This window comes from Bradysia coprophila, unplaced genomic scaffold, assembly GCF_014529535.1.
Source record: "Bradysia coprophila strain Holo2 unplaced genomic scaffold, BU_Bcop_v1 contig_94, whole genome shotgun sequence".
Lineage (NCBI taxonomy): Eukaryota > Metazoa > Arthropoda > Insecta > Diptera > Sciaridae > Bradysia > Bradysia coprophila.
In genome coordinates, this window is record NW_023504022.1 from 9,378,792 (window position 1) to 9,404,227 (window position 25,436).

Here is a 25,436-nt window from a genome sequence, read left to right on the forward strand (position 1 = left end):
TGAACCTACGGTTTTTCTTATTGACTGAGAAAAGGACTGGCAATGCACCTTAGAAACACTGCTTTTGTACACAAATGGTGGTATGGTGCGTTGAGTAGGTCTCTTTCTGCGAAGCACGCACCCGTGGGTGTCAAGGATGTGTGTGTTTCCACTGCAACCATGACTTCAAATGTCTACTCCAAAGGTCTCCACTACCTATCATTAGGACAGTTGCTTAAAGTACTAATAGCAAGTAGACATTGTGTAATTTCGATATTGTACTAACGATACGTAGTGGACACCACTATCGAGTGGTCATTTAAACTCACAGCACCCTAGATTCATGCTGCATCAATAACTGTCACGTTTCCATTATTTAATTTTGTTTGAAGCGGCTGCTAACTACAGACGTCATTACGACCAACGGATGCTTGTTTCGTACTCAGTGTAATGAGGCCTATCCAATGCACTACTCCAACCCTTGTGTACATTCAAAAAGTTTGGCCTGGTGAATTGACTCCAATTTGGATTTTCTCGAGTGAAAAACACTCTGACACCATGACTTGTGACTTTGTATGAAGTTAAGTGGAGGTAATGAGTTTGACTGTAGGCACGGCAGAGTGAAGTAAACCAGGCAGGAGAGCTTGTTTTCACTAGGGGCCTTTGTGTTTTGCGAATAAAAATTTTCAATTTATGTCAGTGATCATTTGAGTTCATTTTCATACAGTGCATTAGGTCCCTTATTTAACGTTTCAAAAATGAACCGCTCCTGCCAGGTTTATTTTACTCTGCCATGCTTAAGGTGTTTTGTTTGTGTAGGGCCTTTCCGCTCGGATTTTCTACCGTGTATTTAAAACGGTTGAGATTTATATTCAGTCTACGGTCGTTAGTGCCCTCCTGGCGCTTAAAAATATGTCTTTGTATAGGTTAGTGAGGGATTCTTTTGAATTTCGACTGACCGAAATCGGCGCTATTTTTTCCGGGACTTTTTTATATCTGCCTAGTTAGGCCTTGGTGCCTAGGCCCCAAAACCAGTCTCAGATATTTTTGATCTTCCATACCTGTCTAGTTGTAAGTGGCCAAAAGTCGAAAAATGGGGTTTCGTAGTCCGGATTTCATTTCCGTAAGGTGGCGAGGACACTGGCGTGTGTGGGGTCGTTGGAAAGCTGAGGTCAAGTACTCCTGGGGCAAATATTAACTTCATAAAATTTGATGATAATCGGCCGAAAATATGACTTTCGGAAAATTTCTCAGAATATAGTAAACCTCTGTGAACTTTGATGAGAGCTGTGACCTCACTAATGCAATTATTTGATTAAATTATTACTTATTATGAATGTGGAGGACCTCAGCTTTACACCGATATCCATATTTAGTAGTTTGGTACGTGACTACGTAGCAGATAAAAACTGTGTGTTTCACTCCGCCAAACTACTAAATATACGTATCGCTGTAAAGCTGAGGTCCTCCACATTCATAATAAGTTACAATTTAATCAAATAATTGCATTAGTGAGGTTACAGCACTCAGCAAAGTTCACCGAGGTTACATCGATTTTGAGAAATTTTCCGGAAGTCATATTTTCGGCCGATTATCATCAAATTTTATGAAGTTAATATTTGCCCCAGAAGTACTTGACCTCAGCTTTCCAACAAACCCATACACGCCCGTGTCCTCACCACCTTACGGAAAAGAAATGCAGACTACGAAACCCCATTTTTCGAGTTTTGGCCACTTACAACCAGCCAAGTATGGAAGATCAAAAATATTTGAGACTGGTTTTGGGGCCTAGGCACCAAGGCCTAACTAGGCATATATAAAAAAGTCCCGAAAAAAAAATAGCGCCGATTTCGGTCAGTCGAAATTCAAAAGAATCCCTCAGTGTAACAATACGTTAAAGACCTTGGGGCTGTATAAGTTACCAATATGCATCGACAGACGATCTCGATCTATAGCTCACTTCACCAGACAGAGATGGGAACACAGAGTAATAAGGCTACGCAGTGTAAAAAGTGTTAACCCGTTTATTTAAAACATCAGAAAGTAGTAGTATCGACCTAAACAGTAGTACAAGTAGGTGGAGAAAATTGAGAATATCAAACACAGCATCAACTACATCATGCTCGGCTAAATATTATTTTTGTAGTCTCTCTACTTTATCATTTATATATTAATGTTCTAAACGTAGCAGCAGAACAATTTGTAACTTTTTGTTTTGTTTCTTTTTGGGGTTCGTTCATTTACCGATTGAAAATGCCACAAACCACCACACTAAAAAAGAACTTATCACATAGACGATGAAGAAGGGCTCGTCTCTCAGTCATAAATTTGATGAAATTTTTTTTTCTTTGTTAAATTTCTAATATTGCTCAGCCATCATCAGTACCACCAGAGCACTCCAGCCCGTAAATGGTTTGCAACCGGATCCTTGACCGGTGCTATCGTTATACTGTTCCCATATATATCCAGACCGTTTGTACTGGTTGATCACATTTTTGACTAGATTGTGTCGCAGTTCAACGTAGATCCGTTTTGCCTCCTCACTGTACGGACCCGGTTGACTACCGTAGTGGTGCAAGGCTTTCAGCGCCAAATAATTTATATTCATCCAAATTTGACCTCGCCAATATGGTGGATCGTGCTCGGTATTTCGCGACATGTACAGTGGTGACGATTTTGACAAGCTACGCAATCCATAGTCAGACCAGAGTACTTCCGGATCTCGAATTTGTTTCAGTATCTTTGCTAATGGTTGAGCATCGGGTGTGAGAATTTCCAATAGGAACGGAAACAAGCTCACGTAACCGAATGTCGAATCGACGAAACGTAATTCCGGTTGTTTCAGTGTTACTCGAATCTTCGGCGCCGGTTCGATATTTTGATTTGATGTGCTGCTAATTGGATTTATTTGCTGGGAACGTTTCAGTGTAACCGCATCGGTATGCAGTCCCCAGTCCGAATAGGTGTCCGTATAAGAGAGGTGCATTGAGTTAAGCAATGAATTGTCAGACAAATAGTAATGCGTTTCCAAGTACTTCGAGTCATCCCGACCAAGCAAATGGGCCAAATCTGCCATTACACCTGCGGCGAAAGCAATCCAGCACCTCAAATCGACGTGTCTCTCATCATCAGTCGGATGCGACGACCTGGGATAATCATCAAGTCCCGATGTTAGCGTCTTAGGATTCAACTCATGTGGACTGTAGTTTTCACGGCCTCGCCAGCGATACGCACCGGGAGCGTCACCTTTCTGTGTGGTATTGTACCACGAGAACCAAGCCTGTAACCGAGGATACAATCGTTCCAATATGGATAGCCGACCTTTGGCCATCAATGCATGAGAATGTTTGTTCAGGATCATTTTTAATGTTAAGAAGAACGTGGGCGGATTCGCGTTCGTATTCCGTTGTGTGACAAATTCTTCGGGAACTTTGGCTAGCGCTTCAGCGCCGAGAATTTGTTCACGTGGTATCCATCCCTCAACGTTCATCAGATCAAACCAGTGCGTCATTATGTCCAATTCGATACCGACGTCCCAAGACGATATCAACAGTCCATGAAAGCCCTCGTCCCACAGAAATCCTCTCGGAAAGAAACTCCTTGACGGAACGCCTGTATATAGTGGAGCTTTCCAATATGGTACTGGGTCTGTGGTGTGGACACTTTGAACACGTGAAGAACCATAAAAGTATCCGATTCCTCCCAACATATTACTGAGGGCAGACTCAGCGAAACGAATCTCTGGCTCTGAGTAGCCTTTTTCCTTTAATTTGAACGTGTCCTCGAATGTCCTAGTGAATTGACTCCGTTTCGCTTCCAGTGCTTCTGTGTATCTTTCTTTGATCGGCGGTCCTGGTCGAGTCTCCAGTTCCGAAACGGAGAAACCAGAAGTTGATCGATATGAAATATCGATAGAAAACGGTGGTCGGCCGGTGATGAGCGTCGCTATGAAATTCGGTTGATGGATTTCACCGGTGTTGGAAGTCAGTACATCTCCGGGTAGAGTAATGATTCGTTGATTAGTTTGCTTGTCAGTGGCCAAACGGAAATGTGACGTCACAACCTGCCGTAAAACTTGAAGATTCGGAGTCACCGTGCTGAGATACGACTGATGTATTATCGAGCCATTCGATCGATGAATCTCTAATTCAAATTCTCCTAATCCGGGTGTTTCACCGCGAATGCCGGTCAACTTAGAATGTGTGTTGGTTGTTAAAATGCCACCCGTTTTCTCGTCCATCGCCGTATACCAGATAAGCGACATAGGTTCCTTTGAATCACGGGCATTATTTGTTACTGACACTCGCGCCGTCCAGTCCCCACCATAACGACCGCCAGGAAATTTCACAAACGATGTTTCGATGCTGAACGGATGATCCTCAATTCTCTGCACGCCGAACGTTTTTCCATCGTGCTGGTTCCATCCGTATTGATCAAGATTGTCACCGATTTCGCACCAGTGACTGTAACGATTTTCAATTGGGTTTCATCTTCCACTACTCTTGCAGGGTATTCGTTCAGCTTACCGTATTCCTTCTCCACCTGGCCTCAGGCGTATCGTTGAGAACCACATCAATCCAACGACCATTGAATTCGGATCGCGTGTCTTTAGGCCAAAGTAATTTCCCGGTCGGTAAGTGCCCCAATACTGTTCGGGAACATCCAATCCGGCTTTGTTGACCATCTACAAGTAAACGAAATTCGAATTCGCCCGTGCTACCGTACTGAACCGACGTATACCTTATGATCATCATACGGTGTATTGACACGAGTTTCTAGATATCCGACATATGTGAAGTACGAGGCAATAATCAGACAACAACAGCCGAAAACAACGAAAATTCTCGATTGTGTCATCACCACTATCCGGTTGTACGAGGATTTCGGTTGAGGCTTGGGACTGGCCGATTTATTTCTAGCGGAACTGCTGCTACTGTTCTCATTTCTTGATGATGTTGATGCAGTCGACTTGGATTTATCGCTATTGCTGGCAGCCGTCGATACGGTTTTCCTCTGTCGAGCCTGCAAATTGAAATTGGAAAACATGTAAGACGTTTTCTCTGCCAAACCAGTGACTTATGAATGAAAGTATTGATCTCAACTACGGTCAATGAAAATTCCTCTTGTGTCATTACCATCAAAACCAAATGAATGTTATCCCTGAATCGATTCACCGATCAATGAATAATTGAATTAACTACAAAAGCATTTTATCAGTGAAAAAGTCGTGTGTTTATCTTTTAATGACAAAATGATGACAACTCACTGAAATAAGCAGAGCCGCTAAAAGTAGGTAGCCTCACAGTTGTAATAGAACTTACTGTGTACACAGAAACATTTTTTATAGAGATAGTTTTCGGCTGGTAAATTTTGAATTTTTGCGACTCATATCGTAATTATTCCCTTGACTGAAAGTCATGGGTCTTACGGATGATAAACACTCTAAAATGTCTGTCACACAATGTTCACTACTATGATTGAAAATACATGAATGTATGACCAAAAACCTTAAATACAGAAAATGTTTGTCACACTTTGTTCATTCCTTGATAACTCGAGTAATTTTCAATGGATTTCCAAAAATTTTTTATTCGACGGGTAATTACTTTCCTGAGGTTAAGTTCGAAGATGGGCTATAACGGACGGGTGATCTCTGAGATATTCCCAAAAGAATTTTTGTCTTGTCGCTTGATAACACGATAACTCGAGTAATTTTCAATTTCCAAAAACTTTTTTTTGTTCGACGGGGAATTATATTCCTGAAGTTAAGTTCGAAGATGGGTTATAACGGACGGGTGATCTCTGAGATATTCCCAAAAGAATTTTTGTCTTGTCGCTTGATAACACGATAACTTAAGTAAACCTCAACGGATTTCCAAAAAAAAACAGATTATCTGTCTAAATAATAGTCTCCTTATCATACGGAGTAATTTTCGACTTTCCAAGAAAATTTTGTTTGATAAGTACTGAAGCGAGGGCCGTAATCCACACGAGTTTCATTTTTGTTCAAAACATAATCAAGAAATATTTTCACCACCGTTTATAGCAGACAATGGGACTTTCTGAAAAAAAAAATTGGAATATAATAAAGCGAATGCGCAATTTATAAGAAAATAAGAAGCGCGCAGATTCTCGTGAATTTAAGATTTCGTAACTTGACAGTTGTCATCTTAAAAGTTACGAATCGTATGGACATTCGCATAAGGTAATTCACGAGAATCGGCGCCCAGAGTGCAGATTGTCGTATTTTCGTAACTTTAAAGAATTCGTAACTTGACAGTTCTTGTAGGATTTTATACACGCAACCGTCAAGTTACGAATATTTATTCAGTCAGTCAAGGGACCTGACCCACCCATAAGGTGGGGCCTAGTTCAATACATGCTAATGCACGGTGAAGTGCACTTTACATCACTGTTTGCGACAGGGAAAATGCACTTACCTCTCGTAAGAGTCACTTGACATCACTGCTATTACTGAACACAACTCAGTGATGGAAAAGTACTTTACGGTCACTGTTTGCAGTGATTGTAAAGTGCTTTTCGGTCACTGTACTTTACAGTCACTACTTACCCTACTAACTGTGATGGTAAAGTGTGGCCATTTTAATTTATTTCAAAACTCATTGTTTATGTGGCGAAGTGTATGCCGATAATAAATCAATGGTTTGATCATGCTTGGCTATTGCTTAGTCAACTGTTCTCTCAAAATTTAATGTTTTAGATTTTCAACTGTGGCGAACTCCATGCCATAGGTTTCTTCCATCGTACGGTAAAAACGAATTTTGACAGGCCGAAAAAAAACCGACCATCATCCACAGAAGCAAACATAACCGCAACTTAAACCAATTTGTTCGTTAAAATTTCAAAGTGAATAGATCATTGTCAATGTCGTTTGAGCTGTCAAATAAGTTGTCAATTTCACAAAGCTAACCTCAAATCGAACAAAAAAAGTATTGGGTTGTGAGACGCCACACAAATTTTCATACATTTCAAGGGGCGGCTCTGTGAACGAAACATCTTTTGAGGTTAGCTTTGTGAAATTGACAACTCATTTGACACTTTTTAAGAGAAGAAACCGCTATTTGACACTGATCTATTTCAACACAACGGCTTCTCTGTGGATGACGATTGGCATTTTGACCTTGGAACGACCTTGGAAGAAACCTATTGTGATGAATAAATAAAGTGTTATCGTAAATAATTTTATAGTTGAATTTTGTGCAGCTCAGTATTTAAATAATCGAAGAATGAGAATAATTGATCGATCGTGTTGTGTGTGTGTGATCAAAATTTATTGTTGTGATTTCAACGTTACCTAACGCTAATGTGATAAAATGTGTCACATGCTTGGTCAAATAAGTGAGTCATATGCCTTCGGCTCCACTCGTTCCACAAACTTTCACTCTCAGATATATACTCTCACACACATTCAAACTCGTGCAATCATGACTGACTTACTTGACCAAGTATGTAACATACTATTACGTTTCACCGTTCACTTTAGCGTGTCACAAAAATGTGAGCCGAAGCTTGGGCTTACATATCTGTCACTTTCGGCCCGCAGTAGGAAATAAATTTATTTAATACATAACTCTTCCGGTCTCCGCAATCGTTACGTAAAACTTCATATGTCACGCGAAAGTGAAAAGTCATGCTTGAAAAAAATTGGTGATTGAATTGTCAAAATTGTCTCTATAAAACTATTGACCTGTAAAAAATGTTACTTTAGAGCTGAAATGCTAGAAATGACATGATGCTAATCAGTTGGATCAGCTCCCAAAAAACGTTTAGACTTTTTGGTGCCACTGACACATTAAAATTTTGCACTATTTCAATAATTAATATAGAATACATGACGAAAGATCATAGAGTTATACTCGAGAGTTGGTGAGATGGCGTTTTGTCGTTTTATCATCTATCCTTGTGGCCTGTACATGGACAACCCTATTCTTGAAATATTTAGTAACCCTGACTAGCATTTCCATAGAAAAGCGCCATGCGCTATGCGAAAGATGAATTCCTATTTCTTCTAATAGCTTATTATGAAGATTTTAACGCCTAAAGTTTTGAAGCAGAATTTTAGGACACAAAATGAACTGAAAACTTGCTCATATTGATTTTGGACCAAAATTCAGTCAGATTGCTATATTGTCCACCATTGACATTATCAAAATTGCAGGCGTATATAAAGATTCCTGACAGTAAGCAGGTCGGTCCACCTATGGGATCACAGTTGACTGCGATGGGAACGAAACGCAAAGCGAGCGTCAAAAAAGCAAATCTATCCAAATGAATTTCCGAAGATCAACATTTTTGTGTATGAAAAGTCAATGAAAAATATACACTCCAAGAGCAGTATCATAAGCAAGGTTCTGAGAGAACAGGTTAAGACACTTCTGATTTGATCACGAAGTCACACACAAATTTTGACAAATAGATGCTTTTAATTGAACAGACTCATTACAAATCAGTACAGTGACAAACTAACCAGAAAGAATGATAATAATGGTTGAGAGCGAAGCGAGTGAAAAATGTATTACAACCTTCCTAGCTCAAATTCAAAAAATGAGCAGTATCGTATCTCACGTCGCTCTTGTTCTAATTAAAATACAAACAATTCGTGGTTTTAAAATGTAAATGATATGACAATTGTCAACCCGAGTCGAAGTCGAGGTTTACAACACATCATATGGGCAAACTTTCCATTTAGGCACATGTTAGCTATTAAATTTGGGCTTAAAATAATCGTGAGACGACGGCCTTTCGATATTACTAACAAAACCGGATGTTTTCGTACTTGTCAAAAAAAGTTGTTCAGCCGCACCATCAAAGTCGTCTATCACCACGACTCAAATCAATTGTCCTCTCTCCTAAAACAAAATTCAAATGACATTGAAATCAGTTGCGTCATTTTAATCGTGTTTCATCCATTTGCGGACAGACAGCTCTGAAAATATTCACGGTTTGATCAACGCATAAAATTACGACCGGCATAAAGATTGCAACAATGAGTGATACTACGAGCGATATTGGCGTCGATAATACCACGGCTGGAGGCGAAGAAGGTGAAGGCAAACGAAAGTCTTCTGTCATTGCCGATATGGACAGTCAATTTTGTAAACGATCGTGCAGTAAACTGTACTTGGACGGAGAAACGGCTGATGTTCATTTCATTTTCAACGAAAATGGCACCGAGGAAAAAGTTCCAGCTCACAAGTACATGTTGACAATGGGAAGCCCGGTATTCAAATCAATGTTTTACGGAGATTTGAAGGAAGAAGGGGACGTATCCATCACAGACAGCAGTGCGGAAGCATTTGTGGAATTTTTACAATTTTTTTATTTGGCTAACGTAAAGCTGACCATCAAGAATGCAGCTGAAGTGATGAATTTGGTGAATAAATATGGAACAATTGATTGTTTTTCCGTGTGCGAAACGTTTCTCATGCAAAAATTTTCAATGGATATCGCCGTCCAGGCTTTGGAGCTTGCAATCACTTTCGATCGAATCGATTTTCGTCAATTTGTGCTCAATAAAGTGATGGAGAAACCGGAGGAATTCTTTTCAACCGAGCCGTTCAAGAACTGCTCAGTGGATTTATTAAAAATGATACTCAACTGCGAAAACTTCGATTGTGATGAATTATGCGTTTTCGAAGCGTGCATTTCATGGTCGGAAGTGGCCTGCATCAAAAACAATTTGGATCCGCGTAATATGACCAATATTCGAGAGCAGTTGAACGATTGTTTGTACCAAATACAATTCGGTGCAATGAAACGCCAAGATATTTCCATTTGTGTGGCCGAATACGGCGATTTGTTTATCCGTGAAGAGCTTGTCGAACTTATTGCCATTGTGAGTGGTAACAGCAAAATGGAACTGAAATATTTTGTGTCTAAGACGCGAGCTAAGTCCATTAAGTGGAATGACAATGTTCACATTATGGTGTCGATGAAACAATTCACTGAATCGGTTGTGAACCAGTCCGAGATCACCTGCTTTAAAGCAAGCAGTAAAATGTTGCTTGGTGCAATAGCTACCCAAATCATCACCGGCGCGACGAACAGACAGCTTCGTGGTGTGTTGAGAATCCGCGAACTTCAACCGGACATTATTCTATTGGAGCAACCATTCGTGGCAGCTCTGGGAGGAAGATATGTCCCTCGCAATTTCACTAAACTGACAAAACCAGTGGTCGTTCTTCCGCATAAAGTGTACGAGGTTCGAATTGATTTCGATTCTCCGTTTGCTGTTGATGAATATTGGACTAAAAAATGTTTACATTATAAACAGTTTACGATCCAAGACCATTCGATTACTTTCGGGAAAGGTATCGCTTCATATTTGTACTTTAACTAATTTGAGTATATAAAAGAAGATTTTTCTCCGTAAACTTTGTTTTTATTGTTACTTTGTTTGATATCTCGCGTGTATCCAGATGAGTAAAAGAATCTGAGGGCTTACGCTTAAGCACTGCAGAACATTGTAGATATGTGAACTTGCCACATCTCCGAAATTTGTGGCGAAAAAAGGTCTCTGAAGGCGTCACTTTTTTACCAATTATTCCAACAGCTTCCAGATTTTTTTGTTCCTAATAAATGTATACATCCGTCATTGTCCGTGCGAGGAGCCAGAGTTTCACCCATTCCAAGATCTCTATCTCCCCAACCACTTGGTAGATTTGTGTAGCTTTTTTCCTCAGACTCTCTCGACTCGCCTCGTCAAGACCTTTCATTTAGAGGGATTCTTTTGAAAAACAGAATCTTGAAATCGGACGCATTTTCCATTGGACTTTTTTATATGTGCCTGAATTGGTATTGGTCCCTAGAACCTAAAACCACTTTCAAAAAAATTCTTCGAATCTTGTGTGGCTGTGGGAGGTGATTGAAAACTGAAAACATGCACTTTTCTTACAAAAATTTCTCCAGTTACACGAGCCGTACAGGGTCGTGTGGGATGTCATTAGAAAGGTAATTGCATGTACTTATGGGAAAAATAGGGTCTTGTTGGGTTTTAAATTCATCCACACTGAGATATGTGCAGTTGAAGATTTCAATCGAAAAAAGACTGATAACTTACACTTTTCTTACAGAAATTTCTCGAGGTACACGAAACTTACATGGTCGTGTGGGGTGTCATTTGAAAGGTAATTGCATGTACTTTTAGGAAAAATAGAGCTTTTAGAAGTTTGGTAGTATAGTAAAACGTCATAGTATCCATGACGTTTTATTAAAGCTTATATTAAATGAAAGGTCTTGGCGAGGCGAGTCTGAGGTAGAAAACTGCACAAATCTACCAAGTGGAAGGGTAGATAGAGACCTTGGAATGGGTGAAACTCGGGCTCCTCGCTTGGACAATGACTGGTGTGAATTTTTGATGTTATTGCACGTGAGATTTTTTTTTTTCGTCATATCCAACATTTTTGTCAATTTTATTAATTTCGTCAAATTTTTGAATTTTGTCAAATTTGGTCAAATTTTTGAATTTTGTCAAATTTGCGATTGTCGTCAAATTTTCGATTTTCGTCAAATTGTCGAGATTTATCAAATTTTCGTCAAATTTTCGACCTAAAACTTAAAAACTTAAAACTTAAAAAATTAGCGACACAGAGTTGGCAGATAGCAACGCCATCTATTATGTTATCTCTGGGTATGAATTGTTTCTAAATTGTCTGTATTGAGTTGTATTGTATTGAGTGAGTTGCATATTTTAAGCATTTGGTCAATTAAATATTGCAAGATTTCCATAAGATCGATCATAGCAAGAAGCAAGTGCACAATATTTTGCATGAGATGAAACAATTTTCTTTTTGTCAGTTTGACATTTGACTCATGGTTACTAAATATCGTAAATAGAGATTTTTGATATTTGCCTAAATAGAAATTACGCGCAAAATTCTAATTTAGGAACAAGCTAGGAACAAGAGCTATTAACAGGTGTGATCCTCATATTTACAAACGTCACTTTTCCTTTCTAGTGCGTAAAAATATATATTTAAAAATCCACTGTGCATAAACATAAAATTTAAATGGCAGATTTGTATAGTTCTTACATACCAAAATTTTACTTTTACTATCTTCAAATATCAATAAAAGCCGTATTCGTTTTTTATACCATCCAATTGACAGCTGTCAATGTGAGTATTAAAAATTTCGGCAAAGTAAAAAAGGTGGAAGATCTCTTCGGTTGACCACTGTCAGTGAGATCGCACGCCAAAATTTGTGTGCAAACGTAACACAGCCAACTTCGCAAAGAAGGGAAGTTCTTGAGAAGAAGATTCGTCTCAACTTTTTTCATTTTTTGTTGTTGAAATAAGTTTTGTGTGCTTTATTACACAGCAAGGTGTGGTTGGCCTTCCGAATTGCCGTGATCAAACGTAATTATCGTTAGTATGATCGTTTGTATTTAGTGCTTTTTAATCGGTCATAGTTTTTCTGTGGAAAATCAACCAAAGCTCATAACAAGTTTCTGGAAGCATCGAACGAAGTGTGTACACAGTAGTCTATTGTCCTGCAGTTACGGTAAATTTTGGTGTGATATTTGCTGTTCAAATTGATTTGATTTAGTCTAAAGATGTAAGAGCTGACATACACATGGTCATGACGAAGGTGCACTGACGAGTCGTAAACGACGAAATCAGCTGAAATTTTGTTTTGTTCAAGTAAAAATTCGTGTGTAGTGCAATGGATGAAATCTTTGGATGCATTTCGTTTGAGCTTCATAGAATGTTATGTTTTAGTAACCGTGAAATGTTTATATTTAAAGTTAAGGAAAATAAAAGCGTTGAATAGCTCGAAATAAAGTCGAAAATGTGTTGCTGCATTTACAGGAATTTAAATAATATTCCGCTTTTGCGAGGTTGACTATGATTAGTTTGCACACAAAAAATCGTCAAAGTAATCCACTGCACTGTTTTGTGCCTTCATCAGTTTCGCAAACCGAGAAGATCTATATGTTGTGAGACCTGAATTTCTTTTATCATTATTTAAAATGAACAGGACGAGTAAACATGACCGACTTCAGTTTCAAACGGCTTTGAATTTCTGACATAATGTTCTAGTACTATTATGCATGTTAAATGTCATTCTTGTACATCCACACAACCGAACATCAACAAGGAAAAATTGAAGCGAACTTCAATTCAATAAAAGAGACGAAACAAAAATAAAATGTTGTAAGCGTGTAGTGTTAATAACAAAGCTCAAGTATTTTAAGTTATTTTTCATTAAAACTAAATAAAACTTGTGCAAATATCAATAAAATAACGAATAAAACAATGGCAGCGGTAAATAGTCGACATCAAAAACTAGAGCAGCAGGTAAAAAGTGGCTAACGATTTCATTTTAACGGAAGGGGTTGATTTTCAAATGAAAAAACCTACCTACACTGCGAGTGTAATAAATAACTTATAAATAATTATACTTGACCCATTTGTGCATGTATCAAGACTAAATTTTAATTATTTACGGGCTCGGTTTTGTTCTACATTTATCGTTCGGTCTAGATAGTTAATGATTTTGAGCTACGGCGCTTTAATTTATATCTGTTAATCGAGTGGTCTGCACTTCAGGTTGATTAATCGATTGACAAAAAAAAATTCTTTCGAAAATGTGTTAATGCTGTGACTGTTATTATGTTAACAACCTTTTGAAGTTGCGTGCTCGGTTAGTTAGTTGGTTAATAAAGATCAAGGTGTTATAGGTATAAGCATACCACAGTTCAGTTCTACGGAAAATTCGTTAAATCGACTCTATGGACTGTGCCATGTAATATCCGATAGTTGTAATTTAATGAATAAAGAAAATTCCCAAATTTCATTTTCTAAAATGCCAATCCGGAAGCTACCCCCTATCTATACATTGTTGTAGAACAAACAACGTAATGTTTATTCAATATTTCACCTTCTATGTGCGAACGTAGTGTCTGCAATCAAGAACTGTATAATCAATGAAATTTCTCGTGTAGCGTACAGGCACTACAGGCGATCGGGAAAATGTTTGCTTTTTGTAGGTATAAGAGACACGTTTTTCCAATAGTGGTTTTTGGTATGCATACTATACGTATAATAGTCACTGACTATACACAGTATGTATTGTATACTATCACTAACAAAAAAAACGCGACTCTCTTCAACGATATTTATTCCAATTTCCTGCCTACGAACATAATAAACAGAACACGGGTATTATTATGATAAATATTGCATTAAAACGTTTCGTGTAATCAGCCTGGTTGGTATAGTCTAGGAAAAGAATTTCAGTCGATAGACAATGAAATTGTGTAAACGGTACATAAGGAACGAGAGTTTCAGTGTTTTTGCAACAATGAGAGCTTCCTATGAAGCGAATGCAACTAAAGAAAGCTCTATATTTCTATGTCTCGAACACTTATTGTCAAGATAACTGCAGCAGCTCTATTGTGCGATTTTTTACGATGCTTCTTGCAATTCAATTGGAGCAAAGATGTTGAAGTAGAACTTAATTGACGTTGGATGGAAGCTCTTTTATATATATGTAGGTCACAATTAAAGGAATAAAACGGAATGCCTTGCCTACAACAATCTATCGTTACGTCTTATGTACAGTATACAGTTCGTAAGCCTCGTTTTAACAGCGATTTTCTTGCATGAAGGATGAAACTCTGTGACAAAAGGTTAAATTATGTGGAAACTCTTCATATCCGGTTCATATCCGGTTGTATGAGCAGTCTACGATACGAACGAAACTGGCCTGTAAAGATAAACTTTCAATGTCAAATGAATTTGTTGAAACTGTTGCAGATACTAAGTTCAAATCATAGCTATGTTCACCTAAGGAACAAAAAAGTTTGAAATTTCATTTCGAGCGTGTTGTTTCACCAAAAAAATGAAATTTCCTATTTTCTTTCCGTGTTGACATTTTAACAAAATAGGTGAGGTGAGAAAATGACTATTTTCTCGCCTACGTTGTGATATTTTTGATATTTGCGGTGTGATTAGCCCTAATTGATGCTCTACTCAAAGGCCTTAAGAAAGCGACATTTTGTTGACGTTTTTCCTAATGACAGTTCGGTGGAGAATAAAACTGTTTTCTTACCTCTTTAGGAGAAATACGGTTGTGTTCACCTCTACTTCGTACCAGCCTAAAAATATAATGTGTACCAAGTATCAAGCTTGTACTAATAACATGATTTCTAGTTCAAAAACCATCACTGAAATGAAAATTGATTTCTGCATACAAGTCGCATATCTAAGTCGTTCACTTATACGAAATGCCTGCACCAACAAATTTATCAAACTTCATTATTGCATGCTTTCGTGTAATTTTGAAGAAATTTATTGTTCGAAATTGCGAACCTTAGGTAAGGCCAAATGAAATGAAGATATTAGTGCGACGCAGTGAGAACTTTTAGTTGTATTCACCTTCAAAAACATCGAAATTTTTCGTTTATTTATAGATGTAATTTACCTCTTTGTCTATATCCAGTCAATAAAATAATCATCATGCTATCGTAGCGTACGCTACCTTTTGAACATGTTATTGATCCACGAAACTGTTGTGGAGTTGAAGTAAAACTTTACAATTCCTTGTAAAGGCTTTGAATATAGGTTTCAGTCACAGAGACCATAGCACTGCTCCTAGGTTCTAGCATTAACACTCGTATGACACGCTGACACATTTCAAAAAGCCACTTAATAGATCATTGTCAAATAGCGGTTTTTCTCAAATTAGTTGTCAAATTCATCCAGCCAACCTCAAAAAAATTAAAATTTTAAAATAATTTTCCAAACATTGAGGTTAGTGGGATTCGGATGAAATTGACAACTATCAACGACATTGATAATACATGTGTGCGTGTAGGCTTGCATGTGTTTTGACCAGGAACTACTTTTGAGATGACATTTTCCATATTTTCATAAATTTTCCCAAATCCCGAATTTTCAGAAAAAAATTCAAATTTTCCACAAAATACATTTTTTGTGTGTGAAAATTAAGGAAATCAAGGAAAATTTGGGAAAATATTTTCCAGCGGAAAGTAGTCCTCGGTTTCCAAAGTTTACAAAAATACCGTCGCGTCGTAACGAACTAAATACAAATGCTATTCTGATACCATAAGCCTTCAAATATGTTCTATATCAATGCTAGGATACGCAAATATCCACTTTTTAGGTCCGATTGATAACTTATGCGAACCGATTAATACGTAGCACACACTGTCAAGACTATTGTGTGGGAATGTCTAATTTTCGACTGTTTATCAGATGAGTAAAACAAATTAAGATCAGTTGTTATCAGTCAGCAACCGTTAAGTGCAGTAAGAGAAACTTTCAGTATAATCTCCCCCTCCATCTCTCTGTTCACAGTAATTTTACATTTGTGAGCGATCTATATGATCAATGATTTAGTTGGTTTTAAGTTCTTCAGTCCTTTGCATTGATGTTTAAACACGCGTGAGACAAAAGCATTCCCCTGCCACCCGCCTCATCAATGTAAAGTGGGTAGTTCCACAAATTTTAATTCGAAAGATTAAAAATAAAATTTTGTGTTACTAGTCCAAGGACACAATCGAAAGCGTATAGCAGCTAGGCATATGTTGTATATATAAACGTTTTATCGTGTTCGTTGGAATGTTATGTATGTTGTCAAGTCTACCGTTTTTGATTGCGTTCGTATTTAATATTTAAGTTTTGTTAAGTTTTGACCCAAAAATAAATTTTCCAATAAAACGAAACAAAAAATTTCTGAAAATTCGTCTCACAGCGACAGTTAATGGAAGCATACATCAGACAGAAACGAGCAGCGCCAGGCATGGTACAAGCAAGTGATTTACAAATGCGACCCATGTCGGGTGTGCGTAGTACTAGCCGAGAAATACACGCATACGACGGACCGATGCAATTCATGATGTCTCCATCCAATCCAGATCAAATACCGTCGTCACCCAGTAATGAAGGTAAGATGATACAATGAGTATATTGTGTGCATCGTAGGCTTAGCATAAAACTATTTTGAATGCTACTTCACATCGATGTGCTAACTAAACTGCAATCTATGATCGGCTTCATAATTGTTTTATTTACTGAAAGACTTAAACAGAAATCGTTCTGCACACACAGATATAATCGAGACAATAAGCGCTACCAATTACGATGAAGATGACGAAAGTGTTCCGGTGGTGGATGATGTACCGTCGCCAAATCGCAATGACATTCCAAATTCAACGTTAAATAATTCCTCGAAAGCCATTCCAGTTGCACCGGCTGACAAAAATAAAAATTCCTTGCAGAGTACGAATGAGTTGGAAGGTGATGTAGTTGGACAGGTGGAACAGGTTCGGACGAGCATAAATCTTATGCCAATTTCAACATTAAATTTTTCCTTTCTTTTCCTTTGTGTTAGTGGGTGGTTCAACCCGCATCTCAGGGTTGTTTGTACAAATGTAGAATAACGCGCGATAGAAAGGGTATGGACCGTGGACTGTTTCCGTTGTATTATTTGCACTTAGAACGAGACTATGGAAAGAAAGTGTTTCTGCTAGCCGGTAAATAAATTGTCGACGGTGATGCACATTCGAGCGTTGTAAAACGGAAATCGTTTGATGTGATTCTAGGTCGAAAGCGGAAGAAGAGCAAAACATCAAATTACATAATCAGCTGCGATCCCACGGATTTATCGAGACAGGCAGACGGTTTTGTCGGTAAATTACGTTCAAATGTTTTCGGCACAACATTTTTCGTATATGACAATGGCAGTAAGATCAGTTCAGAGCAGGCACGACAAGATATGGCAGTCATAATATATGTGAGTTTTCATATGATCAATTAGAACCAATACAGACTGTTCTGATGCCGTTGATGAATCTGTTCCAGGATACGAACATATTAGGTTTCAAAGGTCCACGGAATATGACTGTCCTATTACCGGGCATGACAGAGGAGGATCAACGCGTTAAAATCTCTTCGGCCGATGATGCCGATCAAGGCTTACTGGAGTGTTGGAAAGCGAAAGTAAGACCAGGACAATCCGAGTGTACGTGGAGCGGTATAACCGACCAGTTTATTGCTTTGTTTCAGAACATGGACAAAATTGTGGAGCTTCACAACAAAACGCCCGTCTGGAACGATGACACCCAATCGTATGTGCTGAATTTTCATGGACGCGTCACCCAAGCGTCGGTGAAAAATTTCCAATTGGTTCACGACTCGGATCCGGACTACATTGTCATGCAATTCGGCCGAACGTCGGAAGACTTTTTCACAATGGATTTCCGTTATCCGTTATGTGCGCTGCAAGCGTTCGCAATTGCACTATCCAGTTTCGACGGTAAATTGGCGTGTGAGTAGTCGGCATTCAATTATTATAAGATTTTCGTTGCAACAAAGAACAATATCCAAGTGACAGAACGTTTGTATCAGTTAGGAATTTAGAATCATGGTTCTCATAGCATGTAAGAGATTCTTTCGTTTGTAATACAAATTTTGATCGGTCGGTTTTTAAAAAACATAAAACGGTGTGTCAAACTAACGAGCTAGATTCGATTGCATTTTTTTAACAGTTTACTCTTTGAAATTTGATACGCCTGAATTTACTCTCTCTCATGTACAAGTTGAGACTAGTGGACTTAATGTACTTGAAGACAATTTAGGATTTGTTTCATCACATCTGCAATCCGTAATTTAATAGTTTTTCTGTAAAACTGAGGTGAATCACTGTACTGTACGAGATGTAATGTCTATATTTAGCACAAGAGTCAGCCGATACAAGCTTCGCCTTTTCCGTTGCACATTTTCTGAACAAAACCATTTTCCATAGCCAATACCCTCTCTAGCAACCAAAAAATTAATCAATTGGTCACTCGTTTTTGTTCAGCAAAGGGGAGACCAAAGCTAATATATGTGTACCAGTACCAGTCATAAACGGCTATTCGCTTGACATGTATTTCAAGACTTATAAAATGACCTACTTTTCGTTGGTTAAATAGAAATTTTGCGGATTCAAAGCGAACAATGAATCAATATTGCCAATAGAGCAGAAATGTTGTAGACAGGGACTATTTTTCGGTAAACAACATTCTACGTTTTCTTGGAATTTTCCTACATTTTACCGATTTTTTTTCCATATTTTCCAGAATTTTTCCATATTTTCCTGAGTTTTCACGGGAAAATGTTGGAAAATTTAGTGAAATTGTTTTCCTAAAAATAGTACATGGTTATAGGACCTGTATGGTACATACAACCCATTCGAAGTCTCTCCAGCATTTCTGTTACAAATGACGTGAATACGACTAGTAATCGTTTTACTCATTTTAGTTCATTTGAATTTCGTTTTTATTTCGTTTTTCGACATGATAAAGTTGGTTGGATGTTGTCTCTGTTGGAATCGGCAGGATTCCGGACAAAAGGTTCGAGTAGAAACAACGATCTCAATTCAGCCGGACTGATACCTTAGACCATTCAAGGTACAATCGTGCTCCTCCTGAATCAAGAATTTTTCGCCTTCATTATGTACTGAATATGCAATGCTTGGTTACGCTACGCCATGTACAACTATGCGTCTTGCCATGCTCAGCTATGCGCCAAATTACGCTTGATGAATTCGTTTCAACACGACCTAATGAACGTCCCTGGGCCCATAACCTGTTGGAATCGGCAGGATTCCGGACAAAGGGTTCGAGTAGAAACAACGATTTTATGAAAGAAAGTTTAATGAGTCCGAACATGACGAATATATAATTTTGACTGACTACAAATATGTTTGATTGCTATGTTGATCTCCAACAGTCTCTAGTACGTGAGGATGAGTATAGGTCGGGCTTCGACAAAATCAATAATAAAATCGATTTCAATGATGAGCATCAGTTCGTAAAGAAAAGAATTTTTTTTTTGAAAAATAGTGAAGACAATTGCTCCTACGTGCTTTATACGTTTTATACAACATCAACGGCCATATTTTGCTCACCAATATATTGCGAACCTGAATATTAGTTTTATCTCTGGGTTATATAAATTCAAAGCAATTAGTTTTATAAGATCGCGCGCGCATAATTTCGTTGCGTCTAGTCATTAGATTGTAGCTCAATTAATTATTTTTTCTTTTTGTGGTTTACTCTTAAAACTCAAAACAATTGAACAAAATCTCCTATTTTGTCGCAACGGTAATTTGTTAGATAGTGAGCTGTGCTCAATAATTTTGTAATGGAATGCGCTTTGAAACGAAGTTTATTCAATAATAACAAAATAACAAAAGAAAAATATTTGATACTAAAACTGAATGTAAATTTAAGGTTTCGAAACTAAATATTTATTATTAACTTATATTATTATATCAGTGTTAAGGGAGTAACGGTCCTAATAAATCATAACAATTATATGCTCTCAGTCGTAAGCAATGATAATTCTTGCTAAACAAAAAACTGAAACCTTCTTTTGATACTAACAATGATCCGTACCGTACCCCAGTGAATTGAAGATTCGTTACTCAAAACAATTTTTTGAAATCTGTGACCGGATTTAAGGAATTGTTTATCATCAGATCTTCAGTCGCATTATTTATTTACCCAAACTATGGGTCCAATTTTTGTTGAAAACAATAACATTTTCGTTGAAACTCAAAATGTGAGGTTTATCGAGGAGAAGAGACTGCGAGAAATAGAGAGATGTAGAAGACGTTGAGAAAAAAAAGCTCTTTGTTTTGCCTCCGTTTGCATGACAGCTGTCAAAGTAAACAAAAGAAAAACTGAATACGAATCAGTTTTGCCTCAGTTGACAGTTCTACCTAGCGAATTCATTTTTGTTCGCCAGCTTAAAAATAACTGTCCTGTAAACAAATGAACTTTTTTTAAACGCAGGTAATGCGATTCTAGCTTAAAGCATAATTCGAGCTTAGCTCTGTTTGCTTACCGTTTCCGCTGAAACATTGAATTGTTTTTCCATTGTTTTAGCTTAAACGGTGAGTAAATGGAGTGAAGCGCGAATTAAACTTAACTATTTGTGCTGATAGAGCATTAAGATCATAAATTTCAATCCAATTCTCTTTCTGTTCATTTTACATGCGTCACTACTTGAAATTCTCATGATGATACCAACATTACGACATGTTCATATTGCAGCACTGTAGTGGGCGTCAATTTTTTATGAAAAAGCAAAGATCACGAGTTGTTATCTCATTTCTCTCTCTAATTTTTCATTCATTTTTGGCGTATCGTGATCTTTGCTAATAGTGTCATGCCACTTTACCTGTAAACTGGCAACACTGTATAGTGTTTAAGTGAGAGAGATGGCGAAACGACAGTCTATTGTTGCATCTTGGGGTCCGCTGTCAGATTCTTTTGTAGTATTTATGACAGCAGACCCCGAGTTGATTTTCCATCTCGCTCTACTTAAATACTCTGCAATGATCACGATATGGCAAAAATAAATGGAAAAATGAGAGAGAGAGAGAGAGAAATGAGATGACAACTCGTGATTTTTACTTTTTCATACAAAAGTGACGTCCTCTTCAGTACAGCTCAAGTGTCATATTGAGTGTGAAAGGAGAAAATGTAAAAAATTCTTCTGTTTGGAGTAAAGTGCAATGTCAAAATGACCGAATTTCTTTTGTTAAACATTTGACATTGTCCTTGAACTTCGTTCAATCACTGTTTCCATTAACACTCACACGTAAACATTGTTCGAATGTGAAATAAAGACAGAACACAAGAAACTGCTACGATTCAATTTTTGTGGCGGTTTACTTGAGAGATCCTGAGAGTTGTATTGTTTCCGTCTTTTCATAACTCTCTGTTAATCGGTCTATATCAACGATTCCATTTAAAATCCTCAGTACTTCTCCTCTGACCTACACATCTAGTTGTTACTTTTTTATTGAAATAACTTAGGTCTCTTTTACCTGAAAAAAAAAAACTTTCCTTCCGTCTTTGAATCAAATAGTCTACATTCGGTTGGCTCAGCGCCTCCGATATGTAGTCTAAACTACGTTAAATTTTAAGTGTTGCCTCATCAATGAATTAAAGATTCACATAACAGGATCAAGCGTACCTTTTGCATTCCAACAGGTTTAACATTTATATAAAGCAAAATGAAAATAATTAAAAATTTAACAACAAGAAATTATATATTAGCTCTTTAAGCGAATCAGTGTCTTATTAATTAAAAGGAAGTAACTTAAATGTTAATTAAATAAAAATAAATCAAAACAATTACGGTCGGTGGTCACAAATAATTTTTCACAGTTACATTTCATGTCTCTTCACTCAAGTATAACGACAATCTGTGGTATGGTATCGATAACGTTCACTTAGCTAGTGCACTCGCTGCACTCATTTTAATAGTTCTATTTTGAATTTAGGGAAGGGATACCAACTTCGAATCGATCTACAAATTTCCCACTTTTGTTTGAGAATGTTGAATTGAGAGAGCTGATGAAAGATGAAATTGTGAAATTTTATTTGTGACACCTGGACTTAAATAAGATAAAATAATCGGAATTGAACGGCATACAGCAGCTGTATCGTAGTTTACATTGCTTGCGAATCAATAAATAAAAATGAAACTAAATTTGTGGAAAAAATTAAAACGAAAATGTGGTTGAGGCTAGTTCAAGATGTGGAGTTTCCTGCAAGGACTATTTTCGGGAAAAATTATTATCCTAATTTTTTGAAATTGAAGAGTGCAAAGTATGAGAAATCAAATTGAAATTTGGAAATAAAATTTTTCTTATACGCGCCCTAATGAAATTCGAACACGAGACCTCTTGCGTATGAAGCAAGTGGTCAACGATCTGAACCACCGGACTGAACATTTTCCTAATGTTTCTCGATTTTCGTGAACCTCTTTTTTGTAGAAATAAGAGAAAAAATGGAACGACCTAGGAAAATTCAAGAAAATGTTTACCCAAAAATAATAGTCTTTCGTTTCCTGAATTGCCTATTTTTTATAGTACTCTCTAGCATCGACACAAGTAGAGTGCCGGGATACTTCAAGTTACTGCTCATGTTTTCTTTACCCAGAGCAGATTCAAAGTGTATTTAATTTTAAAGGTCTTAAAGGCCTTAATTTTAATATTTTATGTCGCAGCTAGCGGATGCTATGGTTCTTCATAGCTTCTTGTATTAAACATCCTTTTGCTCCCTTCAAATCCACCACATGGGAAACTTTTAACATTGAACTATCGTCGATCGCCTAAATAAATAACAAGTTGTCAACCTTTCACATACGGCAAAATCATCCGAATGTAATTACCGGATCTGTTACTTCTTTCGACCCAAGTGACAGTTCAATAAATTAATACAAAATCTTCTACTTCATTGGTTTTAGCCGAAGTTTAAAGCTTGTTTTTATCGTCATTGTCGCTAACAGGTGTATTATAGCCGTTTGTGAAAGGTTAATGATGTTGAATAAATCATTGAGCTTAAAATAAAAGACAGAGCGGAATCATCGAGTCATTCCAAAAATATTTACCATTTAACGATTATCATCAAGATGTTTGTTTCATTTTCTAAGAAATCAATTGTGTATTGTCAGTAAGGAAATTTCGAATTGAAGAATTGTCAAAATGTTTTTTTTTTTTAAATTATTATTGTGCATCATTATAATACAAATAATAGATGAAAATCCACACGGCACGTTTGATAAAATGAAAAAATTATTAAAAAAATATTTGAAAAATTATTTACAAAGAACGCGATTTTTTGGGAAATAATTTTCTTTTTGATCAACATAGAAATTGAAATAAGGGAATTTAAATTATTTGAAGTTTTTCAGTAAATTGTAAGTGATTGTATACAAAAAAAATGTTTACTAAAATAAAGTTCATCAGAAAAAGGAATTGTGGCAATTATTATATATGTTACCGCACCTCACGCGGCATCGTTATTATATTAGACAAAAATACAACCATAGACTTATCATCTATCTTATAGACAGGAGTGCACACTACTTCTGGAACAGATTCTCCCAGACGACATTGTGTTTTCGATTCGAAGTAGAAGGTATTTTTCAAAACCAACTATGTTCTAGTATAATGTACAGATCCAAAACTGTACAAAACAGCTGAAGATTCCGATGGTTCACGATGTATCCAACCGAGATAGCCTAACATCGAAAATTTGATCTTTGAATTTTTACTGGTAATTTCATTGTAATGTAGCGTGGTGAACCGTTAGATTTCTGGGATACAGAAGCTACAAAAATTAAAAATACAGACTTTGTGTATGAATTGAAGGCTCCCCAAAACTTTCCAGATGATAAGAAAGTCGTATAATGCATGTTCCATGGAACACCCTCAAAATGCCGGTTCTCACATTACATGTTCATAAATTTTGTGGCACACCAATATCCAACGATTATGTTTAGCTTGTGGTATGACATTGAAGATGATCTGGAGCACGAATAGTCAGCACACCGGTATACCCTTTATCACTTTTTTGAAGTTGTTATATTTAAGCACATCGACCTGGAAGTCAGTGGAAACTGTGCAGTCGGTGCTGGTGGTTCGAGGACACCTTGAGCAGTAAGTGCACAACATTTGATAAGTTGGACTACCTACTGATGATTTTAAGGGTAATGAAGTCATCGATTTCCATTATATAGGTGTTAAATTTTGGCAAATGTGTCGATAGTGTACGCGAGCTTATTGTATGTGTTTAAATTTACTGATAGCCCAGATGTAGTGCTCACTGATCTCTTCTATCACGAAATAATAAAGAAAACACAGGTTGGAGTGGCTGTTTTGACGTGGGACCTGTAGGCTTAGATTTTATAAAGTGAGCGCGAAAAATTTATTTTAGTAGTAAGATCGGCACCAACAGGTCGGTAAGATTGGCTATGAGAATCGAATTTGAACTGAACATGTTCGGAAAATGAACCACTCCTTCCTGTTCTCTGTACAATGTCGTGTTTCTACTGCAAGTATCAATGTGCTTGCCCTACTCTGTGTTTCAATGAACTCTTCTCTTACGAGATCGGTGCGAGTTGTCGGTGCGGTCACGAACCACTGCCAGCAAAATAACATCTCCACGGATAGACCGGTTCATCGGTTCATCGACCCTATCTGTGGTCATCATTAGATAACTAGGTGCCTTAACAACTTCCTATCGAAAGCAGGGCCATTTTATTTCGCTGATAGAAGTAGTAAGGTCAGATAGTAGGAAAAATATTTTCTTTGATCTGGGTTCTTCATTCTTAATTGAAGAAGCCTCCCAAAACACTAATCTATCTATCTTACCCGCCCCACGTCTTATACTTCAATTATTTTGCTTAATTCGTTATTCGTTATTCGACATACCTAAAAGACCGCATCTGGTTGTTCTGTATTCGAAGGGAATAACTGAAATCAAATTAGCACTTTCGGTGTCTGCTGCGAGTAGAAATGGTTTATCCATTGTTCGTTAACGAGAACAAAATGTGTAATATAAATCAACGAAAACATTATTTCAATTATCGAAAATTTTTCGATTTTATTTTATTTAAAAAAAAAAT

At 37.3% G+C, this 25,436-nt stretch overlaps 2 protein-coding genes across 3 annotated transcripts; one reads left to right on the forward strand and one right to left on the reverse strand.

Annotated features, from left to right (window-relative positions):
* Nucleotides 1-1,987: 1,987 nt before the first annotated feature.
* Nucleotides 1,988-5,251, reverse strand: LOC119085317 (mannosyl-oligosaccharide glucosidase GCS1). The gene is made up of 4 exons (XM_037195698.1): nt 5,115-5,251; nt 4,720-5,001; nt 4,506-4,663; nt 1,988-4,442 (listed from the first exon to the last, which is right to left on the reverse strand). The coding sequence occupies exons 1-4, from the start codon at nt 5,115-5,117 to the stop codon at nt 2,339-2,341; spliced, it is 2,547 nt and encodes an 848-aa protein (XP_037051593.1). The 5' UTR covers nt 5,118-5,251; the 3' UTR covers nt 1,988-2,338.
* Nucleotides 5,252-13,067: 7,816 nt separating this feature from the next.
* On the forward strand, nt 13,068-18,424 carry LOC119085330 (protein king tubby 1). 2 transcript variants are annotated; one of them, XM_037195712.1, is made up of 7 exons: nt 13,068-13,298; nt 16,720-16,912; nt 17,076-17,290; nt 17,359-17,500; nt 17,570-17,760; nt 17,829-17,966; nt 18,033-18,424. In XM_037195712.1, the coding sequence occupies exons 1-7, from the start codon at nt 13,257-13,259 to the stop codon at nt 18,300-18,302; spliced, it is 1,191 nt and encodes a 396-aa protein (XP_037051607.1). In that variant the 5' UTR covers nt 13,068-13,256; the 3' UTR covers nt 18,303-18,424. The 2 variants fall into 2 exon arrangements, with proteins under 2 accessions (XP_037051607.1, XP_037051608.1); XM_037195713.1 differs by lacking the exon at nt 13,068-13,298 and adding an exon at nt 16,269-16,453.
* The last annotated feature ends 7,012 nt before the right edge of the window (nt 18,425-25,436 follow it).